The sequence below is a fragment of the Salvelinus fontinalis genome, chromosome 23 (assembly GCF_029448725.1).
Source record: "Salvelinus fontinalis isolate EN_2023a chromosome 23, ASM2944872v1, whole genome shotgun sequence".
In the NCBI taxonomy this organism is placed as follows: domain Eukaryota; kingdom Metazoa; phylum Chordata; class Actinopteri; order Salmoniformes; family Salmonidae; genus Salvelinus; species Salvelinus fontinalis.
This window is the reverse complement of record NC_074687.1, coordinates 32,294,121-32,315,980: the sequence shown is the minus strand read 5'-3', so window position 1 is coordinate 32,315,980 and position 21,860 is coordinate 32,294,121. Positions and strand designations below refer to the sequence as shown.

At 42.9% G+C, this 21,860-nt stretch overlaps 1 protein-coding gene across 1 annotated transcript in view; it reads left to right on the top strand.

Annotated features, from left to right (window-relative positions):
* Window positions 1-714: 714 nt before the first annotated feature.
* kcnh3 (potassium voltage-gated channel, subfamily H (eag-related), member 3) overlaps window positions 715-21,860 on the top strand; it is a 195,226-nt gene continuing 174,080 nt past the window's right edge. The window contains exon 1 of the mRNA XM_055878487.1: window positions 715-1,222. Within this exon, the coding sequence (XP_055734462.1) occupies window positions 1,147-1,222 (76 nt within the window). The 5' untranslated portion in view covers window positions 715-1,146. The remainder of the gene's footprint in view (window positions 1,223-21,860) is intronic.

Sequence of the window (21,860 nt, the reverse complement as noted above, 5' to 3'; positions counted from 1 at the left end):
ACCAAAAAAATGAAATTGTTTAAAAATGTCTAGCCTGTCTATGGGTAACAGAGTTGACATGCTATGCTTGACCCACTCAGTTTTCCACCACAAAACACCAGAAAATTGCCAATAAGGTAGAACCAACCCACCTGCTTTTACACTATGATTTGACTATTAGATGTTCAATGATTCTTTCGATTTTTTTATGTGGAAAAGGAATAGTTTCACCATAATAAAACGAGAGTTCGGTTCACATAGCAGAGTGGCCCTTAAACTGAGGGAATTTAAAATCTTCCTGGAAGTCACAGAGGGTGTATGTAGGGACATGTCAAAATGCAGAAGTCATTCATATAAAATCTTATTTATTAAATTCTCTATGTGGTCTATATTAAAGGGCACTTCATTGAATATAGCAGGCTTTTAAAATTCCATATTGGTGCACAATTTCTACTTAAAATATCAAAGGGACACACTTTTGGATTATGGAGTGAGTTGGAGAGATATAGCATATGACATGTTTACAACAGTGGAGCTCCTTTATTCTGTTCAAGAGGGCTCTACTATTGTCAAATCCTCATCCAACCCAAAGGAAAGTCTGTGGGCATCACAAGGGATCATCACCCTGCCAAGCCTCTCCAATGCACTCAGGAGCATAGGTCTCTGGAAGTAGTCCCCCAAATGTATCACGTGACATGACATCTGCTCGCATAAGTAACTAAGAGAAACCAAGCAACCGCGAGGGGGAGAGGGAACAGCGAAGGGGGAGAGCGCGTGCTGTTCTGTATACTGCCGAGGAGGAGCTTTCCTCCGGAGTTCAGTTCACAGCCTCAGCACCGAAACTTGCGCTGTCCTTACCCTGGGCTGGTTCAACAACAGAATCATTGCAACAGATAAACACACTACGTTATTTATAGCTGGTTGTCTATAGCTAAAAGCTGGTGCCAGGTTTGTGTTCTCCAAGACCCTGTATGCACGTTTTCTTTTGAAGGATATGGTCACAACCCCGGTCTCAAAGTGGAGCCACGCGTATCTCGGATCGGCGCGCTCCTCCAGGGGCTAGGATGCGCGCCCGGAACATCCAGGTTCTTGCCCGGGTTCGGGTCTGACCAGGAGTCCACTGCCCCGGGTCGCCTAGGCAGGAGGACCCAGTCGACCCGGACCAGGATGCCGGTGATGAGGGGTCTGCTGGCCCCGCAGAACACCTTCCTGGACACTATCGCCACCCGCTTCGATGGTACCCGTAAGTAGCCAACCTCCAGGTCATAGGTCGCCTAAAAGCCTCTATTGCTTTGGACTGTCAGAGCCTGCTCTTTAACCTACCCAGTACGCTGTTATTGACAAAGCACCCACATTGATTTCACTTCAATGTATCATCAATTTTCGTGCGTTAATGCATTGTCTGGACTTGACCTATTATTATAATCGATAGCTGACCTTTTCGAAAATTGGCTTAAAAGAAAAGTTGGCGTTGGCTAGATTTGTGTGATTTCTTTGTTCAATGGATTCTGTCTGGCGCAACTGAGCACGTTCTGGTGCTTTGCGGTCTATGTAGCCTTTTTGTAAACACGTCTTATTCTAACCCTTTCTCTGCTTGCTATTAAGTATGTGCTGCATAATAATACATCAAAATGCAGTTATTGCTACATCGGGACATGACTGATTTAACATTCAGAAAATCATTTTTTTGTATTAATAATTTGGACTTCATCACGGACGTTATTTTGTCGAGAGGAACAATAAAACGCCAAGAAAATATGCATTTTGTTATCATGGTGTCTTTGGTCAGAAAATAAATGTTTGGGTTGGTTAATTTTAAATATAGGTGCTAGTTTTATGATAGCGATGAGCGCACATGCACACGTACGCATGTTTGGATGGTCAACGTTGCATAAAACCATTTCCAAGCTTTAATACCTTTGTGCACGTGGATAGACGTGGATAAACAGGGCTCGCTTGATTAATAAGTGTCGGCGTTATTAGAATACCGAGATAGCGCACCTGTTAAACTGCAATCCATTGTTTAATAATGCACTGGATGCTAATGTCCATCTATCATCCTTCACCACAGCTGTCTCCAACTTTGATATGTGTTTTGATCAGAGAACGATATGTTAATTCATGTGTTTTTAAAGCTGCCTATTTTTCTATAATTAAATCAGTAAACACTTTCTGAAAGCGGGAGTTTCAAAGCGGCTTCTGTCAGAGGAGGGTAGTTGTAAACAGATGCGATGAGCAGCCCGTGCGCGTTGGTTGGGTTTAGGGCGCATGCTGGGGATGTGGGCGGTCAAGTTCCAAGCAGGGCTGCTCGAGCCATTGTGTGTCTCGCGGCGTTTATTTCAGATTTGTATTAAAATTCAATGCGTTTTGAAGAATACAAATTCAGGTTTGTTACAAAAATCTATACATCCTTCGTAAAAATTGTTAACACAAAACATTACAAACAAAAACACAAGAGTAAGCCTATCAATTTCTTATTTTTACAGAGCATATTAGGCCTTTTCAATGTGGAAAGTATTTATTTAATTAAACCTTGAAAAATATTGAATATGTTTTTGTCTTAAAGGATTTCATTTCATGGATTTAATATTTAGCAAGAATTAAAAACAAATTTATCACATACTGTTAGTGGAGAATCTTGGATTATCAAACATAAAAATAACATCATAAACTTGCAGATGCCTTTTGATCCATTGAGATGGAACCTGCCTTAGTCTGTGAGTGTTTCCCCTAAACCATTTATGTGTGAAAGCTTGATAAAAGTGCTATCTGACACCGGAGAAAACAATCAGAGAGGCAGATCCAATCTCATCCATTCCAACGATCCGTCCTCACCCTCTCCTCTAGAGGAAGATAAGAGTAGACGAACAAGGCTCACTCACTCACTGCAGCTCATTTTACCAACACTTGTGATTGATGTGGAATAACTTAGTCTGGTGGGCAGACCGCGATCCCTCTAGAGTTTTGGGGCCCTTTTGCAATGATTTATGCCATGTTCAAATAAAAAAATTGGTTGGGGCCCCCCTAGTGGTCGGAGCCCCTATGCACAGCTAGTAGTCTGGTATAGACAGAGGCAGCACTGCTGGTGGGAATTGGTACCCCTTTAAGCTATAACTAATCTTATTAGTGAGCTTGTTTCATTTTGTTGAAAATATTGGACAAGATCAAATTGTGTTTTCTACCTTAATGTGGCTCTTCAGCAGTATATGCAGTAATTTAGTCACTGTAATACAAGGACTGTTGTATTGGAACACCAGCATAGGCCTACATAGATACGGGCAATCAAGGTAATCTGCTATTATTGAATGGTGTATGCTGCAGTGTGAGGGTATGTGTTTGTGTGTGCTTCACCTGTCAATCAATGGATTTCCTCGACATTTCCTCTGCTCACCCTTGTTAGTAATTTTATTTATTTATTTATTTCACCTTTATTTAACCAGGAAGGCAAATTGAGAACACGTTCTCATTTACAATTGCGACCTGGCCAAGATAAAGCAAAGCAGTTCGACACATACAACAACACATAGTTACACATGGAGTAAAACAAACATACAGTCAATAATACAGTGAAAATAAGTCTATATACAATATGAGCAAGTGAGGTGAGATAAGGGAGGTGAAGGCAAACAAGATATATATATAAATAAATAAATAAAATATAAAAAGGCCATGGTGGCGAAGTAAATACAATATAGCAAGTAAAAAAAATAACACTGGAATGGTTGGTTTGCAGTGGAAGAAGGTGCAAAGTAGAGATAGAAATAATGGGGTGCAAAGGAGCAAAATAAATAAATACAGTAGGTAAAGAGGTAGTTGTTTGGGCTAAATTATAGATGGGCTATGTACAGGTGCAGTAATCTATGAGCTGCTCTGACAGCTGGTGCTTAAAGCTAGTGAGGGAGATAAGTGTTTCCAGTTTCAGAGATTTTTGTAGTTCGTTCCAGTCATTGGCAGCAGAGAACTGGAAGGAGAGGCGGCCAAAGGAAGAATTGGTTTTGGGGGTGACCAGAGAGATATACCTGCTGGAGCGCGTGCTACGGGTGGGCGTTGCTATGGTGACCAGCGAGCTGAGATAAGGGGGGACTTTACCTAGCAGGGTCTTGTAGATGACCTGGAGCCAGTGGGTTTGGCGACGAGTGTGAAGCGAGGGCCAGCCAACGCGAGCGTACAGGTCGCAGTGGTGGGTAGTATATGGGGCTTTGGTGACAAAACGGATGGCACTGTGATAGACTGCATCCAATTTATTGAGTAGGGTTTTGGAGGCTATTTTGTAAATGACATCACCGAAGTCGAGGATTGGTAGGATGGTCAGTTTTACAAGGGTATGTTTGGCAGCATGAGTGAAGGATGCTTTGTTGCGGAATAGGAAGCCGATTCTAGATTTAACTTTGGATTGGAGATGCTTGATGTGAGTCTGGAAGGAGAGTTTACAGTCTAACCAGACACCTAGGTATTTGTAGTTGTCCACATATTCTAAGTCAGAGCCGTCCAGAGTAGTGATGCTGGACAGGCGGGCAGGTGCAGGCAGCGATCGGTTGAAGAGCATGCATTTAGTTTTACTTGTATTTAAGAGCAATTGGAGGCCACAGAAGGAGAGTTGTATGGCATTGAAGCTCGCCTGGAGGGTTGTTAACACAGTGTCAAGAGAAGGGCCAGAAGTATACAGAATAGTGTCGTCTGCGTAGAGGTGGATCAGAGACTCACCAGCAGCAAGAGCGACATCATTGATGTATACAGAGAAGAGAGTCGGTCCAAGAATTGAACCCTGTGGCACCCCCATAGAGACTGCCAGAGGTCCGGACAACAGACCCTCCGATTTGACACACTGAACTCGATCAGAGAAGTAGTTGGTGAACCAGGCGAGGCAATCATTAGAGAAACCAAGGCTGTCGAGTCTGCCGATGAGGATGTGGTGATTGACAGAGTCAAAAGCCTTGGCCAGGTCAATGAATATGGCTGGACAGTACTGTTTCCTATCGATAGCGGTTAAGATATCGTTTATGACCTTGAGCGTGGCTGAGGTGCACCCATGACCAGCTCTGAAACCAGATTGCATAGCGGAGAAGGTATGGTGGGATTCGAGATGGTCGGTAATCTGTTTGTTGACTTGGCTTTCGAAGACCTTAGAAAGGCAGGGTAGGATAGATATAGGTCTGTAGCAGTTTGGGTCTAGAGTGTCTCCCCCTTTGAAGAGGGGGATAACCGCAGCTGCTTTCCAATCTTTGGGAATCTCAGACGATTATCTAGCCCGGCTGATTTGTAAGGGTCCAGATTTTGCAGCTCTTTCAGAACATCAGCTGACTGTATTTGGGAGAAAGAGAAATGGGGAAGGCTTGGGCGAGTAGCAGAGGGGAGGGCAGTGCTGTTGACCGGGGTAGGGGTAGCCAGGTGGAAAGCATGGCCAGCCGTAGAAAAATGCTTATTGAAATTCTCAATTATAATGGATTTGTCGGTGGTGACAGTATTTCCTATCTTCAGTGCAGTTGGAAGCTGGGAGGAGGTGTTCTTATTCTCCATGGACTTTACAGTGTCCCAGAACTTTTTTTAGTTTGTGTTGCAGGAAGCAAATTTCTGCTTGAAAAAGCTAGCCTTGGCTTTTCTAACTGCCTGTGTATACTGGTTTCTAGCTTCCCTGAAAAGTTGCATATCACGGGGGCAGTTCGATGCTAATGCAGAACGCCATAGGATGTTTTTCTGTTGGTTAAGGGCAGTCAGGTCAGGAGAGAACCAAGGGCTAAATCTGTTCCTGGTTCTAAATTTCTTGAATGGGGCATGCTTATTCAAGATGGTGAGGAAGGCATTTTAAAAAAATATCCAGGCATCCTCTACTGACGGGATGAGATCAATATCCTTCCAGGATACCTCGGCCAGGTCGATTAGAAAGGCCTGCTCGCTGAAGTGTTTCAGGGAGCGTTTGACAGTGATGAGTGGAGGTCGTTTGATCGCTGACCCATTACAGATACAGGCAATGAGGCAGTGATCGCTGAGATCTTGGTTGAAAACAGCAGAGGTGTATTTGGAGGGCAAGTTGGTTAGGATGATGTCTATGAGGGTACCCGTGTTTACGGAATTGGGGTGATACCTGGTAGGTTCATTGATAATTTGTGTGAGATTGAGGGCATCAAGCTTAGATTGTAGGATGGCTGGGGTGTTAAGCATGTTCCAATTTAGGTCGCCTAGCAGCACAAGCTCTGAAGATAGATGAGGGGCAATCAGTTCACATATGGTGTCCAGAGCACAGCTGGGGGCAGAGGGTGGTCTATAGCAGGCGGCAACAGTGAGAGACTTGTTTTTAGAGAGGTGGATTTTTAAAAGTAGGAGTTCAAATTGTTTCGGAACAGACCTGGATAGTAAAACAGAACTCTGCAGGCAATCCTTGCAGTAGATTGCAACACCGCCCCCTTTGGCCGTTCTATCTTGTCTGAAAATCTTGTAGTTAGGGATGAAAATGTCAGAATTTTTGGTGGTCTTCCTAAGCCAGGATTCAGACACGGCTAAAACATCTGGGTTGGCAGAGTGTGCTAAAGCAGTGAACAAAACAAACTTAGGGAGGAGGCTTCTAATGTTAACATGCATGAAACCAAGGCTATTACGGTTACAGAAGTCATCAAAAGAGAGCACCTGGGGAATAGGAGTGGAGCTAGGTACTGCAGGGCCTGGATTCACCTCTACATCACCAGAGGAACAGAGGAGGAGTAGGATAAGGGTACGGCTAAAAGCTATGAGAATTGGTCGTTTGGAACGTCTAGAACAGAGAGTAAAAGGAAGTTTCTGGGGGCGATAAAATAGCTTCAAGGAATAATGTACAGACAAACGTATGGTAGGATGTGAATACAGTGGAGGTAAACCTAGGTAATGGGTGATGATGAGAGAGATATAGTCTCTAGAAACATAATTGAAACCAGGTGATGTCATCGCATATGTGGGTGGTGGAACTGAGAGGTTGGGTATATAGTGAGCAGGGCTAGAGGCTCTACAGTGAAATAAGCCAATAAACACTAACCAGAACAGCAATGGACAAGGCATATTTACATTAAGGAGAGGAATGCTTAATCGAGTGATCATAAGGGTCCAGTGAGTAGAGGTTGGTTGGGGGCACGGCGATCCAGACAGCTGGCCGGGTAGCTGGCTATCGGTAGCAAGATAACATAGGATGGAGGTCTGTTTTTATTTTTATTAATTTTTTATTTTTTTGTCACCTCGTTCGTTTCCGTCGGTAGATTAGTTGGGTTCCGTGTGGTAGAGGGGATCGATCCAATTGGCAAAATAGATATAGTGACCCAGGAAAAAGAAAAAAAATTGTCCGGTATATTTATTTAGATAGCAGCCGATAAGACAGCTAATAATTAGCAGATGGGTATTCAGAAACGTGCAATTGAAAAGCCTGTTGAAACCACCTCGGACAATTACGTCGGCAGACCAGTCGTGATGGATCGGCGGGGCTCCGTGTCGGCAATAAAGGGTCCAGTCCAATTGGCAAAAGAGGTATTATAGCCCAATAATTCGCTGGTAGGCCTCTTCGGCTAGCCGGCAGATGGGCCTAGCTCGAGGCTAGCTCAAGGCTAACTGGTGCTTGTTTCGGGACAGAGGTATTAGCCAGTAGTAGCCACCTGGTTGCAGCTAGCTAGCGACGATGATCCGGTGTAATTGTCCAGAGCTTGCGTCAGGAATCCGGTGATGTGGTAGAGAAAAAGCAGTCCTATATTCTCTGGGTTGATATCGCGCCTGCAGACTGGCAGGTATTTGCCCGAGCTGAAGCTGGCTGGTGTCCGAGTTAAGGGCGAAGACCGCAGCAGTGGCTAACTGACTACTAGCTAGTAGCTAGTTATCTGGCTAGCTTCTGATTGGGGTTACGGTTCTAAAGTATAAAAAATAGCAGATCCCTACCACATTGGGTGAGGCGGGTTGCGGGAATGTATATTCAGTTCCAAGATGGAAAGTGAAATTAAAATATATACGAAATGTATACTAAAAATACGAGGACTATTTACGCGGGACAAGACGGGACAAGACAAGACAAACACACGTCCGACTGCTACGCCTTCTTGGATGATTTGTATTCAATTCTCTTTCATTGGCATGTGCATCCATTGTGTTGTATGACTCCAAGAGAGCTCTCCTTTGAAAAAACTAAACTAAATTATGGAGGAAAAACAGTCCTTGGTCTTTCCTGAGAGCAGACGAGATGCTCCATTGTTGAGTTAGAATGCATGACCTTGCTTATCATTTCAGGGGTCTTTCAAACCAAGATTTCCTCAAAGATGTGATCCCTGTGAACAATTGATATCTGCTTGTAGGTTCTTTGGTATTAAACCATAGACTTTCATTGATCACAATAAATAATTTACCATATAGACTTGATTGAGGCCTACCATTAGTTTGAGCACCCACCCTCAGTAACTGACTTTATCTGAACCATTTAGCCTAATTCATTTGGCACCCTCAGTCATACGTACACAATGTAGTCGCTTCATCAGTTTGACTGTAGTCCAAACCAACCAAGTGACTCAACTATCCACTGAGCAGCCAGAAATCAGACGGGAAAAAGTCTGTCCTGTGTTTAAACTTACAACGACTACAGTTGAAGTCGGAAGTTTACATACACCTTAACCAATTGCATTTAAACGCAGTTTTTCACAAATCCTGACATTTAATCAGGGTAAAATTCCCTGTCTTAGGTCAGTTAGGATTACCACTTTATTTTAAGAACTATGTGAAATGTCAGAATAATAGTAGAGAGAATGATTTATTTCAGCTTTTGTTTCATTCATCACATTCCCAGTGGGTCAGAAGTTTACAAACACTCAATTGGTATTTGGTAGTACTGCCTTTAAATTGTTTAACTTGGGTCAAACGTTTCAGGTAGCCTTCCACAAGCTTCCCACAATAAGTTGGATTAATTTTGGCCCACTCCTCCTGACAGAGCTGGTGTAACTGAGTCAGGTTTTTAGGCCTCCTTGCTCGTGCACACTTTTTCAGTTCTGCCCACAAATTTTCTATAGGATTGAGGTCAGGGCTTTGTGATATCCACTCCAATACCTTGACTTTGTTGTCCTTAGGCCATTTTGCCACAACTTTGGAAGTATGCTTGGGGTCATTGTCCATTTGGAAGACCCATTTGCGACCAAGCTTTAATTTCCTGACTGATGTCTTGAGATGCTTCACGGTTGGGATGGTGTTCTTCGGCATGCAAGCCCCCCCCCTTTTTCCTCCAAACATAACGATGGTCATTATGGCCAAACAATTTCTATTTTTGTTTCATCAGACCAGAGGACATTTCTCCAAAAAGTACGATCTTTGCTCCCATGTGGAGTTGCAAACCATAGTCTGGCTTTTTTATGGCGGTTTTGGAGTAGTGTCTTCTTCCTTGCTGAGCGGCCTTTCAGGTTATGTCGATATAGGACTCGTTTTACTGTAGAAATAAATACCTTTTCCTCCAGCATCTTCACAAGCTAATTTGCTGTTGTTCTGGGATTGATTTGCACTTTTCACACCAAAGTATGTTCATCTCTAGGAGACAGAACGCATCTCCTTCCTGAGCGGTATGACAGCTGCGTGGTCCCATGGTGTTTATACTTGCGTACTATTGTTTGTACAGACGAGTGTGGTACCTTCATGCTTTTGGAAATTGCTCCCAAGGATGAACTAAACTTGTGGAGGTCTACAGTTTTTTTCTGAGGTCTTGGCTGATTTCTTTTGATTTTTCCATGATGTCAAGCTAAGAGGCACTGAGTTTGAAGGTAGGCCTTGAAATACATCCACAGGTACACCTCCAATTGACTCAAATGATGTCAATTAGCCTATCAGAAGCTTCTAAACCATGACATCATTTTCTGGAATTTTCCAAAATTGTTTAAAGGCACAGTCAACTTAGTGAATGTAAACTTCTGACCCACTGGAATTGTGATACAGTGAATTATAAGTGAAATAATCTGTCTGTAAACAATTGTTGGAAAAATTACTTGTGTCATGCACAAAGTAGATGTCCTAACCGACTTGCCAAAATTATAATTTGTTAACAAGAAATTTGTGGAGTGGTTGAAAAACAAGTTTTAATGACTCCAACCTAAGTGTATGTAAACCTCCGACTTCAACTGTATACAGTGATATCCAGATTAAAGCACTCTGGCTCTTCCAACAGCGATCCATCCTCACACTTTCTTTCCAGCTATCCTGCATCCAAATGAACTCTGGCTCTTCCAACAGTGATCCATCCTCACACTTTCTTTCCAGCTATCCTGCATCCAAATGAACTCTGGCTCTTCCAACAGCGATCTATCCTCACACTTTCTCTCTAGCTATCCTGCATCCAAATGAACTCTGGCTCTTCCAACAGCGATCCATCCTCACACTTTCTTTCCAGCTATCCTGCATCCAAACGAACTCTGGCTCTTCCAACAGTGATCCATCCTCACACTTTCTTTCCAGCTTTCCTGCATCCAAATGAACTCTGGCTCTTCCAACAGCGATCTATCCTCACACTTTCTCTCCAGCTATCCTGCATCCAAATGAACTCTGGCTCTTCCAACAGCGATCCATCCTCACACTTTCTTTCCAGCTATCCTGCATCCAAACGAACTCTGGCTCTTCCAACAGCGATCCATCCTCACACTTTCTTTCCAGCTATCCTGCATCCAAATAAACTCTGGCTCTTCCAAAAGAGATCCATCCTCACACTTTCTTTCCAGCTATCCTGCATCCAAATGAACTCTGGCTCTTCCAACAGTGATCCATCCTCACACTTTCTTTCCAGCTATCCTGCATCCAAATGAACTCTGGCTCTTCCAACAGCGATCCATCCTCACACTTTCTTTCCAGCTATCCTGCATCCAAATGAACTCTGACTCTTCCAACAGCGATCCATCCTCACACTTTCTTTCCAGCTATCCTGCATCCAAATGAACTCTGGCTCACCCAAAAGAGATCCATCCTCACACTTTCTCTCCAGCTATCCTGCATCCAAATTAACTCTGGCTCTTCCAACAGCGATCCATCCTCACACTTTCTCTTGTTAGAGCTACAAAGACACAGGCCTTTTCTTTTTTTCTATTTGCCTTGTTCGTTTACTCTTCTCCCTAATTATCCACCTCCAGCAATCTAAGTGCAGTCATTGCAATTAACTCCCATGGAGGCCAAGGATTCATGATGGCCTTGGTGCTGTCAGAAGTGGGATCTGCACAGAGTCGGAGCCTAAGCGTTTTACAAAGCACCCGCGGAGCTAAATTTAAAGCCATTTTGTTGTTGCATCTCGATGCTGCCTGCGACAAACAAACACAGAGCTTTGTGTTTTATAAATGGTCTGACACATACAGAGCAATACACCACCTTTTAAAGCTCTCATTAAGCCAACGATAACACAGTAAAGAGAGAGAGAGAGAGGATCAAAGCAGAGTTTAGCTTTGTCCCAGTCTCTAGTCTGTACGGACTCTTCCTTGTATGTGTCCCAAATGGCACTTTATTCCCTATATAGTGCACTACCTTTGACCAGGGCCCATAGACTGGTTTGATGAGTAACCTTCCAGACTGCAAGACTTGCGTTAACAGTCTTGTAGCGTACAGGGCGTAGGAGACAACGGTTCAAACCCCAGTTGGCTCCAAACGATCAACTGAGTGCCTGACTCCAGATTCACAAGGAAGGTTTATCCACCTCATGTCTTTATCATAACACTGTAGTAGATGCTGTGGGGCCTAAAGGCCACAGCCAAGACATGCCTAGTCTCACATTCATACACCTGTCTCCCCAGTGTCACACCTTGAACCTGAATCATACTTCTGGAAACATGATGATGCTGACCTTATTTATCAGCCCCCTCTCCGTATGACGTATGCTTTTACTTTTCCCAAATTGGTTGAGCGCGATGGTACCTTCTTTCATCCCTCTTGGTGTGACGCATGCCGTTTACCACCACTTTCTGATATACAACAACAGGCCAAGCTACAAAGCCTTTTTCTGTATTTCATGGTGTGGTTACATAATTGACTCATCACCCACTCTCATATCCCCATCCAAGCATGACTGTATTTTGGGATGTACAGTTGCCATATGTCACCACCACCACCACCACCATGACCAGCACCACCATGACCATCACAAACACCACCATGAGCAGCACCACCATAACCATCACAAACACCACCATGACCAGCACCACCATAACCATCACAAACACCACCATGACCAGCACCACCATAACCATCACAAACACCACCATGACCAGCACCACCATGACCATCACAAACACCACCATGACCAGCACCACCATAACCATCACAAACACCACCATGAGCAGCACCATCATAACCATGACAAACACCACCATGAGCAGCACCACCATGACCATCACAAACACCACCATGAGCAGCACCATCATAACCATCACAACCACCACCACCACCATGACCATCACAACCATGACCAACACAACATCCACCACCACCACCACCACCATGACCATCACAACCACCACCACCACCATGACCATCACAACCATGACCATCACAACCACCACCACCACCATGACAATCACAACCACCACCATGACCATCACAACCACCACCACCACCACCATCACCACCATGACCATCACAACCACCACCTCCACCATGACCATCACAACCACCACCACCACGACCATCACAACCTCCACCATGACCAGCACCATAATGACCATCACAACCTCCACCATGACCAGCACCAAAATGAACATCACAACCACCATGACCATCACAACTACCAACATCACCATGACCATCACTTGCAAGTCCTATATTAGAATCAGAGAGAGAGAAAGAACTGGCTGTCCAGACTCATTTTAATCTCATTGGCTTCACCCATATCACTGCCCACTTTATTTTCTTTCTCCCTTAAAATCCCTCAGATTTTTAATAAGTCAATCAGCCATTTTCATTCTGTCATCCTGGTCTGTGATAATCAGGTTAGGGTAAGTCTGTTCAGCAGATGGACCTCTGTGGGACAGACCAGACGCAATCTCTCCTTTCCCCAGACCTCTTTAGCTTCCTCTTCCTCTCTCATTTGCCAGTCTTTCTCTCTCTCCTCTCACTCCCCTCTCCCCCCTTCCCAGTCCCCCCACCTCCCTTCCCACCACCTCTCCATCCCTTACATACCTCTCTACCAGTCCCCACCACCCATTCCAATTGACTGTTTCCCGTATGGCTCACACCTCCAGGCTATAGGTGTTCTTCACCTGCTCTGCTGAAGTGGTCCATTGTGAGGTGATGAAAGCAGGGAGGGAGATTGGGCCGATTAGCAACAGAGCATGGTTATCACAGCCAGGTGTCTTTCCTAGGGCTGTCTTAGACAATAATCATTGTGTTCTCTGGGTGGGGGATAAAGATTGTGATGTGGCCCTGGTAGTGGTTTAGTGTATCCACTGGTATGAAATATGCTGTAGTGTATTACGCAGTACGCACTCTGCACTCTTGACAGGAACGATGCACACTACACATTTTGTCTGGATAAAAAGAGAATATTATTATCTGAATATGTATAATAATGTATAAATGTATAAATAATAGAAACAGCTAGTAGTCTCTCGATGAATGGTCAAAGAAACATCTCCAATTGGATTGAAGGAATGGCCACGCAGGACCAACGGCGTATCCCGAAGAGAACGGAGACAGCGACCGTTACGGCAGTTTTGGCTCAGTGTAAACGGCTGCAGGGCAGAAGGAAGCAGTGTAGTGTTGTATAAAGAGTGTGTGTTGTGTTGGGTGTTTGTATTGTACCAGGCTGCTCCCCAGGGCAGTACACTAGCTCCAGGTCAGAGGCACAATCTGCTTCTCATTATCAGCTGTGGACAGGATCATGGCTGCCCCAGGGAAGAGGCCTCACAGCGGGAGAGTGGGGTGAGGAGAGAGAGAGAGAGAGAGAGAGAGAGCGAGGGGGAGGAAAAGGAGAGAAGATTTGACAGATGAACACAGAACAACACACACATTCATGATCCTGCTGCAGTACAGCGTAGATTGTTTCATGTCTCTGAGAGACACAATAGCCTAACTGCATTTTTCATTCAGACTGGGATTTAAGAGCACAATTAATGAGCCCATCAATTAGGGATGCTCTTGCACATTTATAATGACTGGGTGTGCATCCCAAATGACACCCTATTCCCTACATAGCCTAGTAATGCTGAGCGATTAGCCAAAAGTTTAGTTTATTTTTGTTTTTTAAATAACTAATTCACTGACGTTGGTTCAATTATTGGAATTCCATTTAGTTTGTTTTTTTCTGTCATCTCAACGCGCCGGTCCTCTCAACTGTGGGACAATTGTAATTTACTACAATGCCCAGAATCCATTGCGCCTACAGTTGCCTGCTCCCATTGGTTCTTGCCGGGGCAAGCCTGTTGGTGTGCCAGACAGACACGGAGAGGAACAGAACACATCGTCAACAAGAGGCAGAAAGTAGTGATGGGAAGTTCGGCTCTTTTTACTGATGGATCTTTTAGACTGGTTCAGGTAGAGGAACAAATGTTTCTTCTCATTTTGTTCATTTGATTCAGTAATGCCCAGAGAATGCAGCACCCCCTACTGGCGAATTATGAACTGAAAAGAGTCATGATCAATGTACCCTCAAGTTCTTCTCGGTACTGAGCAAATGTCTGGTCTGCTGAGCTCAAACTTGAACATTGTGAAAAATCTGTGAAAGAAATAAAAGCTGAAATAAATCATTCTCTCAAAATCAAATCAAATTTTATTTGTCACATACACATGGTTAGCAGATGTTAATGCGAGTGTAGCGAAATGCTTGTGCTTCTAGTTCTGACAATGCAGTAGTAACCAACAAGTAATCTAACCTAACAATTCCACAACTACTACTTTATACACAAGTGTAAAGGGATAAAGAATATGTACATAAAGATATATGAATGAGTGATGGTACAGAACGGCATAGGCAAGATGCAGTAGATGGTATAGAGTACAGTCTATACATATGAGATGAGTAATGTAGGGTATAAAAACATAAAGTGGCATAGTTTACTATTACTATTATTCTGACATTTCACATTCTTAAAATAAAGTGGTGATCCTAACTGACCTATGACAGGGAATTTTACCCAGATTAAATGTCAGGAATTGTGAAAAACTGAGTTTAAATGTATTTGGCTAAAGTGTATGTAAACTTCCGACTTCAATTGTAGGTATTCATCTTGTCCAGATGGGATAGGGCAGTGTGCAGTGTGATGGCGATTGCATCGTTTGTGGACTTATTGGGGCGGTAAGCAAATTGAAGTGGGTCTATGGTGACAGGTAAGGTGGAGGTGAAATGATCCTTGACTAGTCTCTCAAAGCACTTCATGATGACAGAAGTGAGTGCTACGGGGCGATAGTCATTTAGTTCAGTTACCTTTGCATTCTTAGGTACAGGAACAATGGTGGCCATCTTGAAGCATGTGGGGACAGCAGACTGGGATAGGGAGAGATTGAATATGTCCGTAAACACACCCGCCAGCTGGTCTGCGCATGCTCTTAGGACGCGGAAAGGGATGCTGTCTGGGCCGGCAGCCTTGTGAGGGTTAACACGTTTAAATGTCTTACTCACGTCGGCCTTGGAGAAGGAGAGCCCACAGTCCTTGGTATCAGGCCGCGTCAGTGGCACTGTGGTATCCTCAAAGCGGGCAAAGAAGGTGTTAAGTTTGTCTGGAAGCAAGACGGTGTTCGAGACGTGGCTGTTTTTCCTTTTATAGTCTGTGATTGTCTGTAGACCCTGCCACATACGTCTTGTGTCTGAGCCGTTGAATTGCAACTCCACTTTGTCTCTATACTGACATTTTGCTTGTTTGATTGCCTTGCGGAGGGAATGTCTACTCTGTATTCTGCCATATTCCCAGTCGACTTGCCATGCTTAAATGCGGTGGTTCGCATTTACAGTTTTCCTCAAATGCTGCCATCTATCCACGGTTTCTGGTTAGGGTAGGTTTTAATAGGCACAGTGGGTACAACATCTCCTATACACTTCCTTATAAACTCACTCACCGAATCAGCGTATACTACCCGGAACATATCCCAATCCGCGTGATCAAAACAATCTTGAAGCGTGGATTCCGATTGGTCAGACCAGTGTTGAATAGTCCTTAGCACGTGTGCATCCTGTTTTGAGTTTCTGCCTATAGGAAGGGAGGAGCAAAATAGAGTTGTGGTCTTATTTGCCAAAAGGAAGGCTCTAAATACAATTTGTCATTCTGATTATAAAAGGGTATTATCTATGTGGAGATTGTAGAGTCATTGAAATGAGAGATGTTTTTATGTATTAGGAGGACTATCTACTAAAACACCGCAGTCTAGGGTGCATACAGAGTGGGTCATTCAAAAAGACTACATCACAAATGGCACCCTTTCCCCTATATAGTGTGCTTCTTTTGATCAAGGAATAGGGTGCCATTTGGGACAGTGTTCAGTGTTGTCACATTTCTTGTTTTTACATGGGAGTTTTGAGAGTTTTTACATGGGAGTATTTTCTACATATGCACCACACCAGTAATTGGGGTGAGGTCAGATATACAGTCCTACGTGTCAAGAAGCCAGTAGGCTGTCACGATCGTCATATGGTGGAAGAGAGGAGGACCAAGGCGCAGCGTGATAACAATACATCTTTTATTGAAGACGAAAAATGAAGACTATACAAACTATACAAAACGACGAACGTGAAGCTATAGAAACAATGTGCTAACATGCAACATAGACAATCACCCACGAACTACCTAATATGGCTGCCTAAATATGATTCCCAATCAGAGACAACGATAGACAGCTGTCTCTAATTGAGAACCAATCTAGGCAACCATAGACATACATACACCTAGACTAGGCGAGACACTGCCCCATAAACATACAAAACCCCTAGACAATACAAAACACATACATCCCCCATGTCACACCCTGACCTAACTAAAATAATAAAGAAAACAAAGATAACTAAGGCCAGGGCGTGACATAGGCACTCTTCTCTGGGATCAATAGATACACAAACACATATATATTATTAACAATGACTGTCTTCATCAACTTTGTTTAAAGCCAATCAATATTGATGGTCTCACCACTGAATTAAAAGTGATGGGAATGTCGGACACCAAGATGAACGGATGTTCTGGAGCCCTGTAAGACTGGGTGGTAATGCATTACTTTAGAAACAAAACTGTTTAATTACACTAGCTGTCAAAAGCCTAATGGGCTTAAAGTGAGAGTAACATTGTAGTAAATGATGTCCTCTCCTGTTGATTGCTGATTTAAATATGGCCATACTTAAGTACTAGTGTCACAAGAGGAGATGATCTATCCTGATGCCTAGTTACTTTACCCTGCCTTTATGTAATTATCTACCTCAATTACCTTGTACCTCTGAACATTGATCTGGTACTGCCTGTATATAGCTCCATTCTTGTGTATTTTATTCTTCTTGTGTTACTGTTTTTATTATAATATATTTTTTTACTCTGCATCGTTGGGAAGGGCTCGTAACCAAGCATTTCACGGTAAAAACTGCACCTGTTGTATCGGGCCCATGTGACAAATAAAATTAGACTTGTATGGTCATACACAGAGACATACTGTATAGGCTAGAGGTCGACAGATTAAGATTTTCCAACGCCGATACCGATACCGATTATTGGAGGACCAAAAAAAGCTGAAACCGATTAATCGGACGATTTATATATATATATATATATATATATGTAATAATGACAATTACAACAATACTGAATGAACGCTTTTATTTTAACTTGATATAATACATAAATAAACATCTATTTAGTCTCAAATAAATAATGAAACATGTAGAATTTGGTTTAAATAATGCAAAAAACAGTGTTGGAGAAGAAAGTAAAAGTGCAATATGTGCCATGTAAAAAAAGCTAACGTTTAAGTTCCTTGCTCAGAACATGAGAACATATGAAAGCTGGTGGTTCCTTTTAACATGAGTCTTCAATATTCCCAGTTATGAAGTTTTAGGTTGTAGTTATTATAGGAATTATAGGACTATTTCTCTAAACCATTTCTATTTCATATACCTTTGACTATTGGATGTTCTTATAGGCACTATAGAATTGCCAGCCTAATCTAGGGAGTTGATAGGCTTGAAGTCATAAACATCGCTCTATTCAAGCATTCAGAAGAGCTGCTGGCAAACGTAGGAATGTGCTGTTTGAATGAATGCTTACGAGCCTGCTGCTGCCTACCACCGCTCAGTCAGACTGCTCTATCAAATAATAGACTTAATTCTAATATAATAAACACACAGAAATAAGAGCCTTAGATCATTTATATGTTCAAATCCGTAAACAATCATTTCGAAAACAAAACGTTTATTCTTTCAGTGAAATACGGAACCGTTCCGTATTTTATCGAACGGGTGGCATCCATAAGTCTAAATATTGCTGTTACATTGCACAACCTTCAATGTTATGCCATAATTGTGTAATATTCTGGCAAATTAATTACGGTCTTTGTTAGGAAGAAATGGTCTTCAAACAGTTCGCAACGAGCCAGGCGGCCCAAACTGCTGCATATACCCTGACTCTGCTTGCACAGAATGCAAGAGAAGTGACACAATTTCCCTAGTTAATATTGCCTGCTAATGAATTTATTTTAACTAAATATGCAAGTTTAAAAAAACACACTTGTGTATTGATTTTAAGAAAGGATTTGATGTATATAGTTAGGTACATTGGTGCAACGACAGTGCTTTTTTCGCGAATGCGCTTGTTAAATCATCGGTTTGGCAAAGTAGACTGTGATTCGATGATAAATTAACAGGCACCGCATTGATTATTTGCAACGCAGGACAAGCTAGTTAAACAAGTAATATCATCAACGATTTGTAGTTAACTAGTGATTATGTTAAGATTGATTGTTTTTTATGAGATAAGTTTAATGCTAGTTAGAAACTTACCTTGGCTCCTTGCTGCACTCGCATAACAGGTAGTCAGCCTGCCACGCAGTCTCCTCGTGGAGTGCAATGTAATCGGCCATAATCGGCTTCCAAAAATGCAGATTACAGATTGTTATCAAAACTTGAAATCGGCCCTAATTAATCGGCCATGCCGATCGGCCAGGTCGACCTCTAGTATAGGCCTATAGAGATATGGCTCTGGCCATACAGTATAGTGTTACAGAGGTACACTGGTGTTCAGTAGTGTATCATTAAGGTTTATGGCTTGTGTCACCATAATTGTGATTCTGTATAGCCCTCAGGTAATTGCTCCTCCCTATAATGCCTGGTTCTCCTGCGCAAACAAAGACCAAATGAGAAGAGTGGTCATGACATTGAGTGGCTCGCCTCGACCAATCCAAAATTATAAAGGGCCAGGTATAGATCCAGCTCCGGGAGCTTTTGAAAAGAGGCAGGCAGAGAGAAAGAGAGAGAGACACACACACACAGGTGTTCAAATGTCAAGATGTCTCTTTACCTTCTCTCTCCCCTCGGGCTTATTTGATTTGAGCGTGGCAATTGCTTTGAGAGAGAGAGAGAGAGAGAGAGAGAGAGAGAGAGAGAGAGAGAGAGAGAGAGAGAGAGAGAGAGAGAGAGAGAGAGAGAGAGAGAGAGAGAGAGATGCACCAACATGGAACACAAGCTAAACGAAAGAGCGGGATGTAGGGTGGGAGAGACACCGAGGGGGGGGGGGGGGGACAGAGAGGAAGAAGGCAGGGGGAGAGATACTGAAAGAAAGAGAGCGAGAAACACTGTACTTTATTAGCCTCACAGGTCCACCGGGGAAGAAATGCCCTGCCACTCACTGATGTCTTCATAGAAAATAGAAATGGAAAATAGAGAGAGCATTTAAGGGGGACCAACATCAGAGACAAATCCACTTCAAGTATATGAGCTGTTCCCCCAGATGCCTGGAGGATAGCCTGGCCTCCATCCAATCTGTTATTAGTCATTCTCAGAATGCACTCAAACCATGGCTGCATCCCAAATGGCACACTATTCCTTTTAATGTGCACTACTATTTGGGATGCACACAAAATGTGGCGAGGCTTGCTGGGCCAGGCTGGGGGAAGGAAGGGACTGGGTGGGAGGCAGTGGAGTGTTTGAGAGGGAGAGCACAGCCCTGTATTTCCCCTCAGGCAAGACAAGACAGGCCTTCCAATGGCCTCTGGGTAGAGGGGAGACAAAGGCTTTCCAATGGCCTCCGGGTGGAGGGGAGACAAGACAGGCTATCATAGGCATGTAAATGTGAGGAAGGAAAGAGAGGAGGAGCGAGGGAGAAAGAGGGATAAAGAGAGGGAGAGAGAGTTGGGGGCGAGAAGAGAGTGGCAAGTGAAAGGTGAAATGGAGAGGGAGAGAAGGTGGCGAGAGAGATTGGGTGAAAAAGGCAAACAATCCTGATTGGAACCAGTATCTAAAATTATACTGTGCCATGTGTGTACAATCTTTTGATTAAAGATGCACTATGCAGAAATCACTCCACCATTTCGTGGTTGCAAAAATTCTAATAGTTCACTTAATTTCAGTTTGTGACAAAACAAGCAAGTATATTGTAGAGAATCATTGTACCGTCTAAACCGCTGTGAAATATATTTTCTATAACAAAGATATTGTATTTTCAGCTGTTTGAAGCTGGTGTAGAAAAAATGAGAGTAAGAGGCAAAACCAAAACTGAAGAACGGAAAGCATAGAAATAGAGCACATAGAACAGATCTACCACATCTTAGACTTGATTTCAATGAGAATGACTGACATATATATAACAGAGTTCTATCTGAATTTGATCAGGTCACCCAAAAAGTGGCATAGTGCAGTTTACTATCATTGATTGATTTCATGTCAAGTTCCTAGGATTATCAATTCTACTAATCTACCTGCTATCTCTAAGATGTTTTAATTCGATTTTATTTAACTCTTATTTTACCAGGTAAATTGACGGAGAACACATTCTCATTTACAGCAACGACCTGGGGAATAGTTACAGGGGATGAATGAGCCAATTGGAAGCTGGGGAGGATGCTGTTAATTATCTCACAGGCACTTGGCCAATCATTTACAGATGTGGTGATTGAGCCCTGCACCATACCATGTACCCAGTCTCCACGCTACTTTGTTTCCCATACCTTCCCAGCCCTCAACCCTTAGATGAATATTGGGCTTTTAAATTAAGCATTTACATGGCCTGAGGTCTGCATTTCATCCAACGACTACAGTTGGTCTCTCATTCAATGAGCGACTCCAATGGACTCTCATTGAGTGACTTAAACTTCTTATGGCTGAGATCCCGTTAACGGGATCGACTTGACAAAAGCCAGTGAAAGTGCAGGGCGCCAAATTCAAACAGAAATCTCATAATTAAAATTCCTCAAACATACAAGTATTTCACACCATTTTAAAGATAAACTTGTTGTTAATCCCACCACAGTGTCCGATTTCAAAAAGGCTTTACGACGAAAGCACACCATCTGATTATGTTAGGTCAGTACCTAGTCACAGAAAAACACAGCCATTTTTCCAGCCAAAGAGAGGAGTCACAAAAAGCAGAAATAGAGATACAATTCATCACTAACCTTTGATGATCTTCATCAGATGACACTCATAGGACTTCATGTTACACAATACATGTATGTTTTGTTCGATAAAGTTCATATTTATATCCCAAAATCTTAGTTTACATTGGCGCGTTATGTTCAGTAATGTTTTGCCTCCAAAACATCCGGTGATTTTGCAGAGAGCCACATCAATTTACAGAAATACTCATAATAAACATTGATAAAAGATATTCACTTACCTTTGATGATCTTCATCAGAATGCATTCCCAGGAATCCCAGTTCCACAATAAATGTTTAGTTCGATAAAGTCCATAATTTATGTCCAAATACCTCCTTTTTGTTCGCATGTTTAGTTCCAAAATCCAAACTCATGACG